The sequence below is a fragment of the Cnephaeus nilssonii genome (assembly GCF_951640355.1).
Source record: "Cnephaeus nilssonii genome assembly, chromosome: 9".
In the NCBI taxonomy this organism is placed as follows: Eukaryota; Metazoa; Chordata; class Mammalia; order Chiroptera; family Vespertilionidae; genus Cnephaeus; species Cnephaeus nilssonii.
The window spans coordinates 63,191,658-63,210,508 of NC_137080.1; the positions used below are offsets into that span (position 1 = coordinate 63,191,658).

General features: G+C 40.1%; 1 protein-coding gene across 3 annotated transcripts in view; it reads left to right on the plus strand.

Annotated features, from left to right (window-relative positions):
- Positions 1-18,851, plus strand: part of SLC17A5 (solute carrier family 17 member 5) — a 68,845-nt gene that overhangs the window by 13,836 nt on the left and 36,158 nt on the right. For 2 of the 3 annotated variants that reach the window (XM_079781182.1, XM_079781184.1), the window contains exons 2-4: positions 2,775-2,971; positions 13,317-13,550; positions 16,088-16,175. In XM_079781182.1, the coding sequence (XP_079637308.1) occupies positions 2,775-2,971; positions 13,317-13,550; positions 16,088-16,175 (519 nt within the window). The remainder of the gene's footprint in view (positions 1-2,774; positions 2,972-13,316; positions 13,551-16,087; positions 16,176-18,851) is intronic. The other variant, XM_079781183.1, reaches the window with a different exon arrangement.

Genomic DNA, 18,851 nt, shown 5'->3' on the forward strand with positions numbered 1-18,851 from the left:
TGAAACAAGTCCTGCTCCATAGGGTGTCTCCTGCACAGCAATTTTTCTGCTGTAGTCACAACTGGTCCTCACAGCCAGTTGGCCTGGATGTCAATTCCTCCCAATGATGCCAACATCAATCAAGGCTCAACTACAACAGGACAGTGCACAGAGCCCACACAAGGGTGCACCTAAAATACCCAGCTCAGGTGCCTGGGCAGGCTGAGTCACTGGGCCCTACAGGACACATTATACAAGGCCACTCTACCAATTCCAGGAGAAATAGCAGCTCTACCTAATACATAGAAACAAACACAGGGAGGCAGCCAAAATGGGGAGACAGACATGTCACAAATGAAAGAGCAGAAGAAATATCAAGAAAAATGAAATGGAAGCAAGCAAACTACTAGATATAGAGTTCAAAACAATGATTATAAGGATGCTCAAGGAACTTAATGAAAGTTTTGAGGAATTTAGTGAGAATGTCGAGGAACTTAGTGAGAATTTCAAGGAAGTTAGTAAGAACATCATAGGCATGAAAAAGAACCAGTCAAAAATGAAGGATAATTTACAGTAGAGTAGAGGATGCTGAGAATCAAATCAGTGATTTGGGATATGAGGAAGTAAAATACCCAATCAGAAGAGCAAAAAGAAAAAATAATCCAAAAATATGAAAATAGTGTAAGGAGCCTCTGGGACAACTTCAAGGATACCAACATTCGCATCATGGGTGTGCCAGAAGGAGAAGAAAGGGAACAAGAAATTGAAAACCTATTTGAAGAAATCATGACAGAAAACTTCCCCTACCTGGTGAAAGAAATAGACGTACAAGTTCAGGAAGCGAAAAGAGTACCAAATAAGAGGAACCCAAAGAGGCTCACACCAAGATGCATCATAGTTAAAACGCCAAAGGTTAAAGACAAAGAATCTGAAAGCAGTGAGAGAAAAGCAGTTACCTACAAGGGAGCACCCATACAATGATCAGCTGATTTCTCAACAGAAACTGCAGGTCAGAAGGAACGGGCAAGAGATATTCAAAGTGATAAAAACCAAGGACCTACAACCAAGATTACTCTACCAAGCTGTATCACTTAGATGGTCAGATAAAGAGCTTCATAGACAAGAAAAAGCTAAAGGAGTTCATTACCACCAAACCAGTATTACATGAAATGGTGAAGGGTATTCTTTAAGAAGAGGAAGAAGAAGAAGAAAAAGATAAAAAACATGAACAATAAAATGGTAATAAATACCTATCTATCAACAATAGAATATAAAAATCAAACAAGGAATCTAATGAACAAAATAAACTCATGAATAAAATAGAACCAGAGTCATGGAAACCTGGAACAGACTGATAAATCTCAGAGGGAAGGAGGGAAGAGATTAAACAAAGAACTTATATGTATACTAGTAGCCCATCGGGCGATATCGCGCAGTAGGCCGCCGGCCATTTCCGCGGGAGCCGGCGGGAACTGCAGCACTGCCGGGAGCCGCACTGCTTCCACAGGAGGCAGGAGGGACCCACGTTTATTCCGCAGGAGGTGGGAGGGAGCCGCGCTGCTTCCACGGGAGCCGGGAGGGACCCGCACTGATTCTGCGGGAGGCGGGCCCGCCGTCTCCTCTCTGGGCCTGCGCTCAGCTGCAGAGGCTGCAGGCCAGTCCCCCTGTCCCTGTCCGTGTCTGCTCTGGCTCCGGGGGACCGGCCCTAGCTGGTGTGGTGATGAAGCACGCTGCCCGCTCTCAGTGGCCACCCCCCCAGGACTGGGGGACTCCGGCAGGGCTGAGAGGACTGGGTGCCGCCATCTTTGTGACGGAGTGACAGTTAATTTGCATATTACCCTTTTATTAGATAGGCTATGCATTACCTATGGACACAAACAATAGGGTGAGGAAAGCCTAGGGCAGATTGGGATCAGGGTGGAGGAGGGCAGTGCGGGGGGGGGGGGGACGGGGCAGCATCTGTAATTCAAAAATAAAGATTTTAAAGATGAAGAAGGAGAAAATATGTGCATAAGCCTACAATTAGAGTTAAAAATAGGTCAGACTTCTCTCACATGATCCTTCTTTCACGGGCTCCTCCAACCTACTCTGTCGGCCTTTTTTTAAAAGAAGTATTGCAGTACATTCACTTACTTCCCTTTTTGCTGTGGGCCTGTAAGCATGATCAACTGAGAAACTGCCACATATGCTGCAATTTTCATAGATTCTGCAAGTTTTTCAACTTGCAATTTATTATTTATTATTCTGCAAGTTTTTCAACTTGCAATTTATTATTTCTTATTAAAGAAATTTATCAAGGGGAATTTCCTGCCTTAGCCTTGGCAGTAAACTTTTTGTGCTATGCTACATTTACAATGAGATGGCTACTAAACTGTAGTCAGTAGTATACATGCTATGCCCTAGTGAGTACTCAAGTACTTATTGGCCATGTCTTAGATAGATAGTTTTTTAGAAATAGTGATGCCATTAAACCCCCTCATCTATTTTTCTCATATTTTTGCCAGCCGGCAGGAATTGGGTTCACTATTGACTCTGGAATGGAAATTTTTCTGAGCAAAGTTGATAAAGCTATTACCTCCATGTTTTAAGAAATTTTTACAGTATAGGCTTGCATGTGTTAAATGTTTATTCACTACAGATACCAGGAACAATTCTTTTTGACAAATGATTTTAGATATGCTTATTCTGAGAAAAATATTCAATATTTACCTCAGAAAAGGTAACCTTTTTAGTAATTTAGTCAATATCATCTGTTATTCTTTTAATGAAAGTTTTTCCCCAATCTTTTATTTCAGCTCCAGTGTGCTGCTCTGCTCGTTACAACTTAGCAGTTTTGGCCTTTTTTGGTTTCTTCGTTCTCTATGCATTACGTGTGAATCTGAGTGTTGCATTAGTGGATATGGTTGATTCAAATACAACTTTAGCAAATAATAGAACTTCTAAGGAGTGTGCAGAGCATTCTGCTTCCAATAAAGTTATTCGTAATCAAACAGTAAGTATTATTTTTTTAAAGCAAGCAATCTTAATCTTAAAATATATCTAAGTAAAAATATTTCAAGGTCTTTCTTCATCCTACAAAAAATCAAAAACATTTCTTCATGTAAATTCTCAATCACTTTCTTTTGTGTTTTCCCAGGAACTGGTTGGACAGTAACTTATAACTAACTTTTGCTATTGTGCTGTAATACTTGTAGCATGTGTAATACACCTTGATCTATTTGAAAAGTTATTTCCTCTATGAACATATCACCCTTAAAGAAAATGTGGAAAACATGTTTGGCGTACCAGTGAAGGGGTTCAGAACAGGCCTCTCCAAGGCATGCCACTTTGGAATGTAAATTATATTCAGGTGAAGGCAGCTGTGACCCTGTGAGTTTACAAGAAACTTTTATCTCTCCTTTAAAATTTCAAATTAGGGGCCTTGCCCATAATAACAGTTATCACCAGAAGTAACTTTTTATGACCTATCTGTAAGGGGAGGACAAAATTCTTTTATTTATTGATTTGAGAGAGAGAAACATCGATTTGTTGTTCCACTTATTTATGCATTCATTAGTTGAATCTTGTATGTGCCTTGTCTGAGGATTGAACTCACAACCTTGGTGTATCGGGGACGATTCTCTAACCAACGGAGCTACCCAGCCAGGGCAGGGAGTGTAAACTAATTATGGAACATCTGCTTTCATTGTTCTGCAGTGACCTTCCTCTCCTCTGAAGCCCAAAGGTGCCTTGCCTCATCCTTAGTTCAGAACACCCTGTAATACCTTAAACATTTGTCTCTGAACCTCTCATGCATGTGGTGTTTTCATATCTACATATATAATTAAATTTGTTATTTTCTCTTATTAATCTCTCTTATGTAGATTTAATTATTAGACCAGCCAAAATAATGTTGAGGGTAAAGGAAAGTTTCTTCCTCCCACACAGCACTGTGAGCAGAATATCTCACAGCTATTTACTGCTCACCCCGATGCTATTGCAGTAGAAATTTCTTTGGTCCTCTAACATGACCCAGCAAAAAAATGGTAAGAATTCTTGCCAGGCCCAACTCCCAGATCTCTACCTATAGAGTCTGGTGTACTAGAGTAGTGAGAGTCCTTTTTTTCCTTTTCTAAATTTAGTTTAGCAGGAGAAAATATTTTTAAAACTAGTTTCTTGGGTTTAGTGACTCGATTATTTGGTATAAATATGCATAGGTTTTGTATTCTATTTTTCTTTGTCTCTGGTATTTCTCCTTTCATTTTGCTATATGTTCTGAGAAGTCAGCTTTATGACCATGCCATGCTCTCAAGGGAGTTTTCTGTGTCTATCCATTTTCTCCCAGAAATCATTCTTGTTTTGCACTAGTCAAATGATGCATATGTATCTGGCAAGCCCTGTGGGAGCTGTAAATCTAAGCACAGGAAATTTAACCCCATTAAAAGGAGTAGAGTTGGCCCTGGCTGGGTAGCTCAGTTGGTTAAAGCATTGTCGCAATATGACAAGGTTGCGGGTTTGACCCCCCAGTCGAGGCACATACAAGAATCAACCAATGAATGCATAAATAAGTGGAACAACAATCTAGGTTTCTTTCTCTGCCTCTCTCTCTCTCTCTCTCTCTCTCTCTCTCTCTCTCTCTCTCTCTCCAAAATAAACAAACAAATAAATAAATAAGGTGTCAGGGAATACATGATTCCCTGTGTTTTAGAATGGCTGTTTCTAATTCTGGGAGTGAATTTTATCTTGTAAGAGTTCCATCTTTGTTTGTTTTTTTTAATTGATTTCGGAGAGGAAGGGAGAGGGAGAGAGATAGAAACATCAATGATGGAGAAAGAATCATTGATCAGCTGCCTCATGCACACCCCCTACTGGGGATCGAGCCTGAAACCCAGGCATGTACCCTTGACCAGAATCAAAACCAGGACCCTTCAGTCTGCAGGCCGCAGCTCTATCCTAGGGCAGGGTTGCACTTTTTTGCACTCGCCTTTGGGGATGTCTGTTGTATCCCCAGTTCTTATTGGTTTGAGTTGCTATTAAGATTCTACTTGTCAAGATCAGATGGTGGATCCTTTGAATTGGAAAAACTTCTAAATTGAAAAGAAAGAGAAAAAAAAATTTTAGAGAGCTTTCATATTGTTATAATTATTGATATTAAGGTTCGCTTAATAAGATGGAAAAACAGCCCTAGCCGATTTGACTCAGTAGATAGAGTGTTGACCTGTGGACTGAAGAGTCCCGGGTTCGACTCTGCTCTAGGGCACACGCTCGGATGGCAGGCTTGATCCCCAGTGGCCGGTGGGGATGAGGGGGCGGGGGGAGCGTGCAGGGTGAGCCAATCAGTGATTCTCTCTTATCATTGATGTTTCTATCTCTCTCCCTCTCCCTTCCTCTCTGAAGTCAATACAAATTTTTTTTAAAAGATGGAAGGACAGAAATTAGAAGAAAAATACAAGTCCACTCAGACCCCTTCCTAATTGCCTTCAGATATTTGCAGATATTGTTTTTAAAAAAAATACAATGGGAATACAATTGTCCTGCACTTAAGAAGAAAAAGGGAAGGAAAAAATTGGCAAAATCTTACTAAAAGACAACTTAAAATTTTTGTGTCCTAAGAACTCAGCTTGGTAACCATCAGGTTGGAAGCTCCAAAACATGGTCAAACGAATATGGGCTAAACTCTTACAGGTAGGGTCCTACCAAACTGCTGCCAGCCCTTGAGAAAAGTGTAACCTAAAATTACAATGGCAGTTGTGCCTAATGTTCCAATTAGATTAGATCATTTAAAAGTGCACTTAAAAGCAAAGAATTCCAAATCAAATAGAATGAAATGCCTGTTTTTAAGTATTGTAGCTATGAAACAAAGAGAAAACAAACTAGAGTCACAGAACTCGTCCCAGTAGGGTGAAAATCTTAAGGTGATTATTAAAAAGGGGAGGGAGTAGCCCTAACCTGTTTGGCTCAGTGGATAGAGCATCGGCCTGCGGACTGGAGGGTCCCAGGTTAGATTCCGGTCAAGGGCATGTACCCTGGTTGTGGGCACATCCCCAGTGGGAGGTGTGCAGGAGGCAGCTGATCGATGTTTCTCTCTCATCGATGTTTCTAACTCTCTATCCCTCTCCCTTCTTCTCTGTAAAAAATCAATAAAATATATTTTTTTTAAAAAGGGGGGGAGGGAGTAAATAAAATGGACACTAATGGGGTTAAAACAAAGCTTTTACTATGGTACTACCAAAAGGCTGATGGACCAAAGTGGCCCCTTGTTGGTTCCCAACATTAAAGGGCCTCAAACAAATCTATTCTGTTTACCCCAGCTTAGAGAACTTTAAAGTCAGAAGGCAGAGATTATAATGTGAAACCTGACCAGCAATCATTTGGGGCAGCGGTCAGGCTGGTTAATCAAGTTAAAGATTGAAAACAGGGCAGGATCCCTTGGCTGGACCCTTCACTGGGGACCTTTTTACACAATTGTGGGTAAATGGTCAGGGAATAGAAAAGAGAAATTTCCAGGACTCCTGACTCAGGCTTCAGTTAGATTAAAATAATATAGAATATAGGGATTGGTAAGATTATGAAAATTTGAATGTTTAAGCAAGCTTTGTGTGAAGTTATTGGGTCTCTTACCTGATGTATTACAGGGGTGGGCATTGTTTCTCACTGGGAAACATTTCCCTTGCCTACTTTTATGAAACAAAAGGCATATAAATTCACCGCTCACGCAATATTAATTAGACATGCTAAAGAAGAAGAAAAAATGTTTCATTGAGTGATTGTTGGAAAGAGAGAATGAGAAATTAAAGAGATAAAAGGTACCTAAAATAAAAGACTATATGACTGACATTACTCCTTACAGATGATTTTCCTCAGATAGTTTTCACTCCTTGGTCTAAGGCCAAATCTAAAGGCCATAATTAGAAAATTCTTAAACTCAGGGAGGATGCCCAAGAGTTTTTGTAAACGGATTACCTCATGCGCCCAGTGAGAGAGGGAAATAAAATTTCACACTGTTCCTTCCTTCCCAAATCCAGACCAATTGATTATTGATCCTCTTTCTCCTAGGGATAGCTATTGCCTGTGTCCTAAGGGCTTGGAGTGGCTTTCTGCTTGCCTGGGACATGCAGACTGGCAGTGTTTTCTTTTGCCTATCAGAGGAAATGACTCTGGAAGGTAATGACTTCTGCATCCTCTTCAGTCTGTGGGGAAGGAAGAAACTTTTCCTCTACCCCAGTGGTCGGCAAACCGCAGCTCGCGAGCCACATGCGGCTCTTTGGCCCCTTGAGTGTGGCTCTTCCACAAAATACCACGTGTGATTGAAACTTTATGGCCCATGTGCAGAAGTCGGTTTTTGGCCTGGGCGAGTCTATTTTGAAGAAGTGGCATTAGAACACTCAAGGGGCCAAGAGCCACATGTGGCTTGCAAGCCGCAGTTTGCCGACCACTGCTCTACCCTCACAGTTCTTTCGGCTGGTCTAATAATCAAATACACATGAGACAGAGTAACAAGAGAAAATAACCACATTTAAAACATCTACATGGAACCCCCCATACATGAGAGAGTGAGAGACCTTACACACATGAGAGGTTCAGGGATAGAAAGTTAAAATGAGGTATACAGAGTGTCCCCCCCAAAAATGTATTCACACTTTAACAGCTGATAGCTCAATTTTGAAAATGGAATGTATTTAATAAACTGCCTTTATAATTATGCAAAGTGTGAGTATACATTTTGGGGGGATACCCTATATAAGGCATTCTGACGTAAGTATAAGAGAAGAGCCCCTGGGGGCTTCAAGAGGTCATTACAGACTATAGGGAGAGTAGATGTTTAGAATTAGAAATTTGCCCTGCCCTATAGATAGGCCATAGTAAGTTATTTCTAGTAATAACTCTTATTATGGGCAAGGCCCCTAGTTCTTTGAGAGGTAAAAGTTTCTCATAAGCCTGCAACGTCTTAATGTCTTCAGCACAAAATAATTCATATTGCAAAGTAGCACACTTGGGGAGGTCTGTTCTGAGCCCCTACAAGTCCACGATATTGTTTAATACTGCCAGAAATATTGTCCCAGCTGAAACCTGACAAGACACTTGAAAAGATTTAATAACTTTTTGGCTCAGTGGTTGGAGCTTTGGCTCACGAACTGAAGGGTCTCAGGTTTGATTCCCGGTCAAGGGAACATACCTGGGTTGTAGGTTCGCTCTCCACCACTGGTCAGGATGTGTGCAGGAGCAGCCAATCTATGTGTCTCTCTCACATCGATGTTTCTCTCTCCCCCTCCCCTTATACTCTCTGAAAAGCAATGAAAAGAATATAATATGAAGATTAAGCAAACAAAACAAAAAAAGAAGTTTGGCAAAATTGGAAGCTAAAGATTCAAAGCCTGATAGGAACTTTTTAAAAAGCCTCCTCCCATAAGCTAAAATAAAGAAATACATAGCTGGAGGGAAAGAAGAAAATTAGGAAGATGTCACAATTGTATTATAGTTACAACACAGTTCTTTGAGGAATTGAGAACAATTGTCATTACCTTACAAATCTGTGAAACCAGAAGTCATTTAAACCCTGTGACTTGGGACCACTGAGAACTAAAACTGTCCTTTTCCCAAAGTCATTAAGAGCTAAAGTTTGACAACTTGATGTAAGCTTCAGAGAAATCCTCACTACAGCTCATATATGGACAATCTTTTTGCCTATTGCAGAAAGATCACTAGAGACATTCAAACTTCAAACCAAGAAAATCCATCCAATGTCTGCCTTCAATCCTTTTGAAAAATGATTTAAGCCAGATATCTAGAAATCTTGACTGCCTTCAGAATTCAGAGCTGGGATTATAGTCTGCTCAATCATTAACTACTAGAGGCCCGGTGCATGAAATTCGTGCACGGGGGAGGGGGGTTCCCCTCAGCCCAGCCTACACCTTCTCCAATCCAGAACCCCTCAGGGGATCAGGCCTAAACCGGCAGTTTGACATCCCTAGGATCGGGCCTAAACTGGCAGTCTGACATCCCTCTCACAGTCCTGGACTGTTTGCTCCTAATCGCTCACCTGCCTGCCTGTCTGGTCGCCCCTAACTGCCCCCTACCCCCGCTGGCCTGATTGCCCCTCACTGCCTCTGTGTGCCGGCCTAATCTCCCCTAACTGCCCCCCTGCCGGCCTGGTCACCCCTAACTGCCCAGTGCTGCTGGCCAGGTGGCCCCCAACTGCCCCCCTTTGCCAGCCTGGTCGCCCCTCACAGCACCCCCACTGGCCTGGTCGCCCCACGCAGCCTGCTGTTCAGTCATTTGGTCGTCCCTCACTAACCCCCCTGCCAGCCCGGTCGCCCCATGCAGCCTGCTTGTTCAGTCGTTTGGTCATTCCTCACTAACCACCCCCCACTCCGGCCTGGTCACCCCACACAGCTTGCTTGTTCTGTCGTTTGGTTGTCCCTCACTAACTCCCCTGCCAGCCTGGGTGTAGGCAGCCATCCTGTGAGGGCGTGAGGGTTAATTTGCATATTACCTCTTTATTATATAGGCTAGTTTTTCTTTTGTTTCCATAAGGATAACTTCTAAATACTTGATTGTTTGCGCCATAGGCCTAACTTTGGAACTCAGCTGCATCATTGGCTCCTGAAATAAGATAAAACTGTTTAATTAAACCGATCTATTTTTAAGACTGAGACTGCTTTACTGAGATATGAAACAATCTATCATCCTAGTTTCTAGAATGTATAACTTCTCAGGAAGTTTCAAAGGCAGGACTGAAGGGGTTCAGAAGAGGCCACCACAAGATGTGCCCCTTTGACATGTGAATTATTTTGAGTTGCAGCCTTGTGAGAAACTTTTACTGCTCCCTTAAAGAACTTAAATTAGGGGCCTTGCCCATAATAAGTTATTACCAGAAATAACCAGGGCAAACTTCTAATTACTGAACATCTGTTTGTTTTTATTGTTTTGCAATAACCTTCCTCCCCTCTGAAGCTCCTAGGTGCCTTACCTTATCCTTACTTCAGAAGGTTATATATACACTAGAGGCCCGATGCACAAAATTTGTGCAAGGAGCTCGACTCCCGCCCGCCACCGCAGCCACCTCTGCCTCAGCCCCCGCCACTGTGGCTTCATCCAGAAGGTCGTCAGGAAGGACCTCCAGAAAGATGGCCAATCTAATTAGCGTATTACACTTTTATTATAGACTAGTGACTCGGTGCACGAAATTTGTGCACATTAAAAGGGGATTAATTAGAGGAAATATTTTAATATTGCTATTTGCCCTTTATAATAGAAGTGTCAGAGATGAAAGAAAATTAGTAAAATGTATGTGAAAATCTTCCTCCTATCAGAGTCTGGGGCACGCCGCGGGACCCAGAGTCAAGTCCCTGCCCACTCGCGGTGCCTCAAAATCACATGAGACCCAGACCCAGTCAGCCCCACCCCCATTGAGTAAGATCCAGACCCGGCCGGCCCCACCCCCATCAAGTCCCACCAGGTGCGGGGGGCGCAGCCTCAGGTCCCTGCTAATTGCTCCTTAAGGCTCGTTACGGGAACTTGGCCTCCGCTGTGGGTGCAGCCATCTTATGTTACGGAAATTCCACCTCCACTGTGGGCGCCGCCATCTTTGTGACAGTGTGATGATCAATTTGCATATTCCCTCTTTATTAGATAGGATAATTTTTCCTTTCTGTTTCTGAACCTCTCATGTATGTGGGGTCTCTGACTCCACATGTACTGGTATGTGGGTTCTCACATATAAGTAATTAAATTTGGTTATTTTCTCTTGTTAATCTGTCTCATGTAGATCTAATTATTAGAAACTGAAAGAACCTAGGAGGGTAGAAGAAAATTTCTTCTTCCCTCACACCAGAAAATTTGATTGTTTAATGTATTGCTGAATAGTTTTTCTGGGTCTACTATTTAATAGCTGTTTTACTTATAAAGCTACTGTTGCAAGAGAGCTTAGATCATCTAAACTACAGGATGAAAAATAAGATTAGATCAATTTCTTAGGACATTCTTTTCCAAAATTTATACATGCCTAAACTAAGTCATTTAAGTCACTTTGCCTGCCTCATATTATAGTGGAATTGATCATTGTGTTTATCATTTGTTCAGAATTGAGTTTTAAACACTTTAAATACAGTCATGTGCCACTTAATGATAGGGATTCATTCTGAGAAATGCATCATTAGGTGATTTTGTCATTGTGTGAATGTTATAGAGTGCCCTTACACCAATCTAGATGGTATAGCCTACTACACACCTAAGCTATAGCCTATTGCAGTGTAGGGAAGGAAAAATAATTTTACCTCTACCCTTAAGGGTTCTTGGCTAGACATCCCTGTAATAAAATACAGATTAACAGGAGAAAAACAAACAAAAGTTTGATAGCATGTACACTTCCTTTAAACATGAGAGAGACTCAGGAAAACTGAGTAAACTGCCAAAATGGCTGAAGCCACTACCTTAAAGATCATCTTCAGCTAAAGACAAAGGAAGATGTTGGGGGTCTAGGGAGTCATTTATTTTCCATTCACTTCTAGAAACTGTATCTGTATCATGGTGGCTCACCTACCTTGTAGGAAGTTTGCTTGTTTGTCAGTCTAAAAGGAAAAGCCCAGTACACAAGGGTAAGTTTGTTATGGAGATTTAAGTCATATACTTCTTCACTGAGATGAGGTCATCCCCACCTTCCAGGTATAGAGAGGAAAACACCCTTACAAATAGAGATTTCTTAAAATCTAAATATCCTTTATTTTATTTTTGTTGACACTATTACAGATGTTCCCTCTCCCCCACCCCCTTTGCCCACCTCCACCCAGCACCCCCACTTCCCTGGCCTTCATCACACTGTTGTTTGCAAAGATGGGCTATGGATATATGTTTTTGGGCTAATCTCTTCACAGGGTAACTTCTACTTGGTTTTCAGAGCTTCTCCCATATATGCTGTTTAAAATAAAGTTAACCAGCCTAGCATAACCCTTATGCCAAATAGACATATTTGGGGGTAACAAATTCTGTTCCCCTTCAGCTCCTAGGCTATAAACCTATAGAGCATGTTACTGTACTAAATACTATAGGCAATTGTAACACAATGTGAAGTATTTGTGTAATGTGTTGCACTACAGAGTCACTAGGCAATAGGAAATTTTCACCTCCATTATAATGTTAGGTACCACTGTACTATATGTGGCCCCATATTGACTGAAATGTCATTATGTGGCACATGACTGTATTTTATTTTGCTTATCACACAGGGAGACAATACAGGGAGAAAAGCCTGGTGTCCTTTTTTATGAGTATATTTTCATCCATTTTCAGTGCTCACAAAGGAGCCAGATCACACTTGGGTGAGTCTCCTCTGCCATTTACAAGTGAAAGCATTCAAGCAAGAAAGAGGTTTTCCTGCCCAAGGAAGCACATGTACAAAAAATCTTTACATTTGACTTAACTATTGTTGCTAAATACATATTTGGGTACATACCGCCCACTTTCACCCATGCCAACCTTTGACATATAACTGTATAACTAAAGTCCTAAAATTGTACAGATACACTACAAATTGGTACCATAAACAAGGATAATTAGGGATTTGTTTTGTATCTTTCCCTTTGGCAAGTGCTTTTGTTAATCTAGCTACTTCTCTTCATCTGCCTTATAAAGAGAAATCCTGGAATGGTTCTTGACACATTGGCTCAGTTATACAGCTATTAAAAATGTCAAATATTCAGATCACTTACTAAATCTTCATTATTACCTTACTATGTGCTGCTACTAATTAAACATTTCCTATTCACATGAAGTTTGTGGCTTGGTTTAAATTCTTGTTCTTTTGTATTGTTCTGTATGCTTATTCAAGTGCTTGGTCTGCAATGGGGAGATATTAATGATCCATATTTATGTATACTAATATTCAACATTAAGTGAACGCTTAGTATGTGTCAGGCCTTATTTTATGTGCCTTTTCATTATTCTTCCCGGAACATAAATCCAGTAAGTAATAGAGCTAGCCTGGAACCTAGGCCTGGCTTCAAAGCTTGGCACAGTCATTACAGTAGCCTATTTAGTAGCTTTCTGGATTAAGCCTTTTTTGAGCCTTCTTGGTCCTGATCATTACAAAACCTCTGCAACTCATCCTGTAATCTAGTTTCATAAAATAACAAGCCTTCCTAAAGTTTTTGTCTTTCAATTATTTTCCGTTCACTTCTAGATAAACTGCATGCCTGTGTCATGGTGACTCGCCTGCCTTTTAGAAAGTTTGTGTGTTCTTCAGTCTAAAACAGTGGTTCAGAATTACATTTTTATGTATTTGCATGCCAGTAAGATAAAGGAGCTGTTTAATGAAGGTCTTATAAGTTTGTTGTTTTTTTCCCCCCTTCTACTCTTTATAGGGTAAAAGATACAAATGGGATGCAGAAACTCAAGGATGGATTCTTGGTTCTTTTTTTTATGGCTACATCATCACACAGATTCCTGGAGGATATGTTGCCAGCAAAGTGGGGGGGAAACTGCTGCTAGGATTTGGGATCTTGGGCACTTCTGTCTTCACCCTGTTTACGCCCATTGCTGCAGATATCGGAGTTGGAGCCCTCATTGTACTCAGAGCACTGGAAGGACTAGGAGAGGTAATTTTTTTCTCCCTTCTGGTTTTATTCTTACTCTATATAGCTTTCTTGTCTTTTTAAAGATACCATTCTTTGGTATGAATATGAACCAAAAATTAATATTGGAAGATAATAGGGATTTATTTTTTACCAAGAAAGATGATTAACTAGAAAATAACCTGAATAGATTTCCTTTATGGTCAATAAAGTCTTGAGTGGGAGTACCCTGACATTGGAAGCTTTACTGAAAGAGCAGAGAAAACTTTTTCTAGGAGACATTCCATAGCTCCCTCTTTTACTTTAGAAGCTAATAAAATAAAACACTACTAAAATAGTTAAGACAGACCTCTGGAATTTTGCCATAGCTTATCTCTGCTGTATCATTGATTGCACAGACCTAAAACACATTTTACCCAATAGATTATTGAATTACCTTTTTACTTTTAAATTTGTTGCTATTCAGAGAATTTCCTCTTTGTCATTTGTTCTTTTTTCTGGTCCTCTAACTTAGAGAAATTATTTTATTTGTCATTTTATATAAGTTTCTTTGTTTCTGTGATTCTTCTGTTCTTTCTGTTGTTTTTAGAATTATTATTAATTTTTATGTCTTTCTCCCTCCCCTCCTAAGACTTTTATCATTTAAAAAATTTTAATTCCTTTTTTCCTTTCCACTTCTCCTTAGCATTTTGTATTTGTACCTCCATCTTTAAATAAGGATTTTTGTTGTTGTTGTTTCTTTTAACTTTCTTTTAACTAAACCAAGGCATAGGTTAGTTTTCTCTCGCTTAACACTTCTCTAACCCAAGCAAAATAGTAGCCTCTAGATTTGGTGTAGAGCATGAAGGTTATTTCAGGTAGTAATGTATTATGCTATGTTAGAAAACCAGTAACTGGAGTCATAAAAACAGAGTTTGAATAATACCTTCACTGTGAAAATGTTAGGTAAGTCCTAATGTCTAGGCCTCAATTCCATAATTTTTTTTAAAATTGGGACTAAAATACCTGCCCCATATTCAATCACAGCTCAAATAGTATGATTGCTAGAGGACTTTGGAAAGTGCCAAGTACTAAGCTTTGATTACTCATCTGAACATTTTGTCCTTATAAAATAGAGATGTACTAAATAAATCACTCTTGACTACAAAATAAAAATTATCCCTGTATTACCAGGTTCCTCTTCTCCTTACCTAAGTAGATTACACTTAATTGTAGTATATTTTCTCTGTTCCAGGTATTGAATCTCTTTGCTGCATGTAGTCTCATATTTTAGCACACTGTCTATTGATGCCACTAATTTAGCATTATAGTATATTGATTGTATTACTAGTGCTATCTCAAGTGACTATTTTATTTCTGAATAGAATTTAAGTTGTGTTTATTCTGAGGTTCTTTTGTCTTTATTCCTCCAATATGTATCACATGTACATTGCCTCATCCATAAATCAGGTCAGCATCTTTCATCCCTAGCATCTGATTTACCATAAAATATACCTACATTGTCCCTAGGGTTTTATAATAAAGTTTTCCACAATATAATCTCGGTTGACATTTCCGAATGTCTTAAGATTTATTATTTCTATAATGACTCCTCCTGTTGCTCCATGATACAGAATATTACCTATTTGGAATGCTGTCTAAGTCATTTTTGCTTCTATTAGTATTTCTTTCTTTTTTTCTTTTGGAAAGAATCAGCAGAAAGTACAAAGTAATAAAGCATATATTCTTCTCTCCATTAATAATAGCACTAGTACCATTTATTTTTACAACAAGCATGTAAGATAGGGAGTATTATCTCTGTTTTACATATAAAGAAACTGAAGTTCAAGGAGATTAATTGAGACTACACAAAGACTATACACACTGTAATTGAATTTATTCCCTCCCCAGACCATTTTTTTTTACCAATTAAGATCAACTTGAATTTCTTCTAGTATCCCAAAGTATTAGCTCAGTATTTTTAAAAGTTATATTGGTGCCCTAGCTGGTTTGGTTCAGTGGATAGAGCGTCGGCCTGGGGACTGAAGGGTTCCAGGTTCAATTCCACTCAAGGACACATGCTCGGGTTGCAGGCTTAATCCCTAGTAGGTGGAGTGCAGGAGGCAGCCAATCAATGATTCTCTCTCTCATTGATGTTTCTATCTCTTTCTCCCTCTCCCTTCCTCTCTGAAATCAATAAAAATATATTAATAAAATTAAATTTAAAAAGTTATATGTTGGTAACGTTTCCATTTCATTCAGGCCTTTAATAAAGTGAATGAGTAAAATTAACCTTGAGAGGGGTCTTTTATGTCATCATTCAGTCCATTCTTTTAGATTTATTGTAACCTTTACCTTAGTCCTCAAATCAGTTGATAGAATTCACAAATCTTTGTTCAGATTTTGAAAGTACTTTATATAAGGTATTGTCACTTAACGCTATAAAGGCATTTCACTTTATGGAACCTGATTCTGGTTTGATTCTTATCCAGAAATTTCTCTTGCAATAAAATTCAACTGAATTTAAAACATTAACACAACTACCTTATATTTCATCAGAAATATCCTTTTCCCCTCCTCAGGGTGTTACATTTCCAGCCATGCATGCCATGTGGTCTTCTTGGGCTCCCCCTCTTGAAAGAAGCAAGCTTCTTAGCATTTCATATGCAGGTGAGATAACTATTCTCTTAAAAGTTTTTGCTATAATTGGTTATGTACATAACAACCTTGGAGAAAAGTGCCTGAACACCAGCATCATATAGTGTCAGATGCCTCCTTTGGGGGAAAATTAACCTTTGGGGGTATAACTTTATTTTTTTTTTCCTTTGGCACAACTATATAAAGCAATGTGGCTTAACTAACTAATGTTATTTTTTTCATCTGCCATAATTTATTTTTTAAAATGTTGACTTTCCAGATATCCTATATAATAAAAGGCTAATATGCAAATCAACTGAATGGAGAACAACTGGTCGCTATGATGTGCACTGACCACCAGGGGGCAGATGCTCAATGCAGGAGCTGCCCCCTGGTGATCAGTAGGCTCCCACAGGGGGCACACCATTCAGCCAGAAGCCCTGAGCCAGGCTCACAGCTGGTGAGCGCAGCAGTGGTGGTGGGAGCCTCTCCCACCTCCGTGGCAGTGCTAAAGATATCCGACTTCCGGCTTAGCCCCGCTAAACCATCAGTCGGATATCCCCCAAGGGCTTTGGACTGTGAGAGGGCACAGGCCGGGCTGAGGGACACCTCCCCCCCACCCCCACGTGCACAAATTTCATGCACCAGGCCTCTAGTTGGTATAGAAAATACTATGGGGTTTTTTGTGGGGAGTTTTTATTGTTGTTAATTCTCACCCAAGGACATTTTCTCCATTGATTTTGTTTTTAGAGAGAGTGGAAGGAAGGGGGTAGACAGAGAGAGAGAAACATCTATGTTAGAGAGACACAGCCATTGGTTGCCTCCCGCATGCGCCCCAACCTGTGCTAGGGATCGAGCCTGCAACTGAAGCACAGGACCCTGACCTGAATCTACCTCCGACCCTTCAGTCTGAGGGCCAATGCTCTAATCATTGAGCAAAACCAGCCAGTGTGAGGATGCTATGTGTTTTTCTTTAAAGTCCAATGGCTGGAAAATTGAAGGCTCATCCTTAAATTGTGATTTCTAATTTTATTATCTAATGCACATTTCATGACTCTCAACCCCTCTCTTCATATATCTTTTTTCTATGCATTTATTTGCCGTCATTTTTATCTATAAGTGAGATAGCATAGGCTTTATATGTGAATTATAATTTTACCAGATTACACAAGAATTCTAGCCTTTCTTCTATTAACTGAATTAAAACTTTTTTACCTGACTGCTTTTCAATACAGTAGTTGAGAAAGGCCTCTCTGTGGTGACTTACAAGCTAAAATCTAAAGGGTAAGAATGAACTAGTCATGCAAAGAGCAAAAAGAAGATCATTCCAGCCCATCAGAACAACATGTACAAGGGTTCTCAGGCAGGAAATACATGAGGGTTCAAAGAAATGAAAAATCACTATGGGTGGCTAGAACATAATGAATAAAAAGGATATTACATAAAAGTTTAGAGAAATAGACAAAAGCCAGATAATATCAGGCCTTATAGGCTACAGGAAAGAATGAGGATTTTTATTTCCAAAATATAATGCAGAGACATCAGAGGGTTTTATTTCTTGGTTTTGTTTTTTTCAATCCTCACCCAAGGAAATATTTTTATTGATTTTGAGAGAGAGAAAAAGGAAAACATCAATCGGTTGACCCAGGGATCATACTCACAATCTAGGTGTGTTCCCTGACCAGGAATTGAACCCACCACCTTTTGGTGTATGGGATGATGCTCCAACCAACTGAGGCACCCTGTAAGGTCTATAGCCACTCTCCACACATGTCAACTAGCCTATGCCCTGGTACATAGTACTTGGTATGGAGGATATATTCAGTAACTATTCGACTTGTTTTCCAGCCCTTATCTTTTTTTCCTTCACCCAAAGTTCTCAAATCCACTCTCTGCTTTTCTACTTCCATGCCTTTACCCATCCTGTTACAGTCAGGGCATAGATATCAGAGGTTTTTAATCAAGAGAGAGACATGATCCAATTTATATTTTAAGAAGATGATTCTTACAGCTGTATAGAGATTAACATGAGAAATCTGATTATAAGTTCAAGAACAGGTTCTATCTGTGGTTCCCCTTCCCCAGTTGAATACAGTCTATCCTCGAATTATTAGTCAATATTTTTTACACTCTTCACCACTTCATGTCTAAATCACATCCAGCACAGCCAGTGGTGAACTTGAGGAGGGGTAGTGAAGGATTAAAGAAAACAGCCAAGAGAATACAGTTGGGGCCAGGTGGATCACTGTGCTTGGATGAGGAAACAGTGACACAGTCTATAAGCCGAAGCTTTATTTTATAGTCAGATCACACAAAGTAAAACAAGGACAAGATGTTTACAATGTTCTTGCGAGTTTCAAATCTGCTTCTTTCCTATTGTTGCTATTCTCTGAACTCTTATCAAGCTTTGTTTTGGCAGCACCTGCTGCACCTCCCGCAGCCCACATCTCTTAGCTACCTAGGACTGCAGGGTCGGACTATAAGGTCAAGCTTACAACCATAGCCTTTGGCTATAATCATGCTGGGAAGGCTTTGCCCTCCAACCTGGGACTTGTATGTGGCTTTGATCCTGTCTGAACTCTATAGCCGCTCTCCACACATGTCAACTAGCCTATGCCCTGGCACAGAGTACCTGATATGGAGGACATATTCAGTAACTATTCGACTTGTTTTCCAGCCCTTATCTTCTTTTCCTTCACCCAAAGTTCT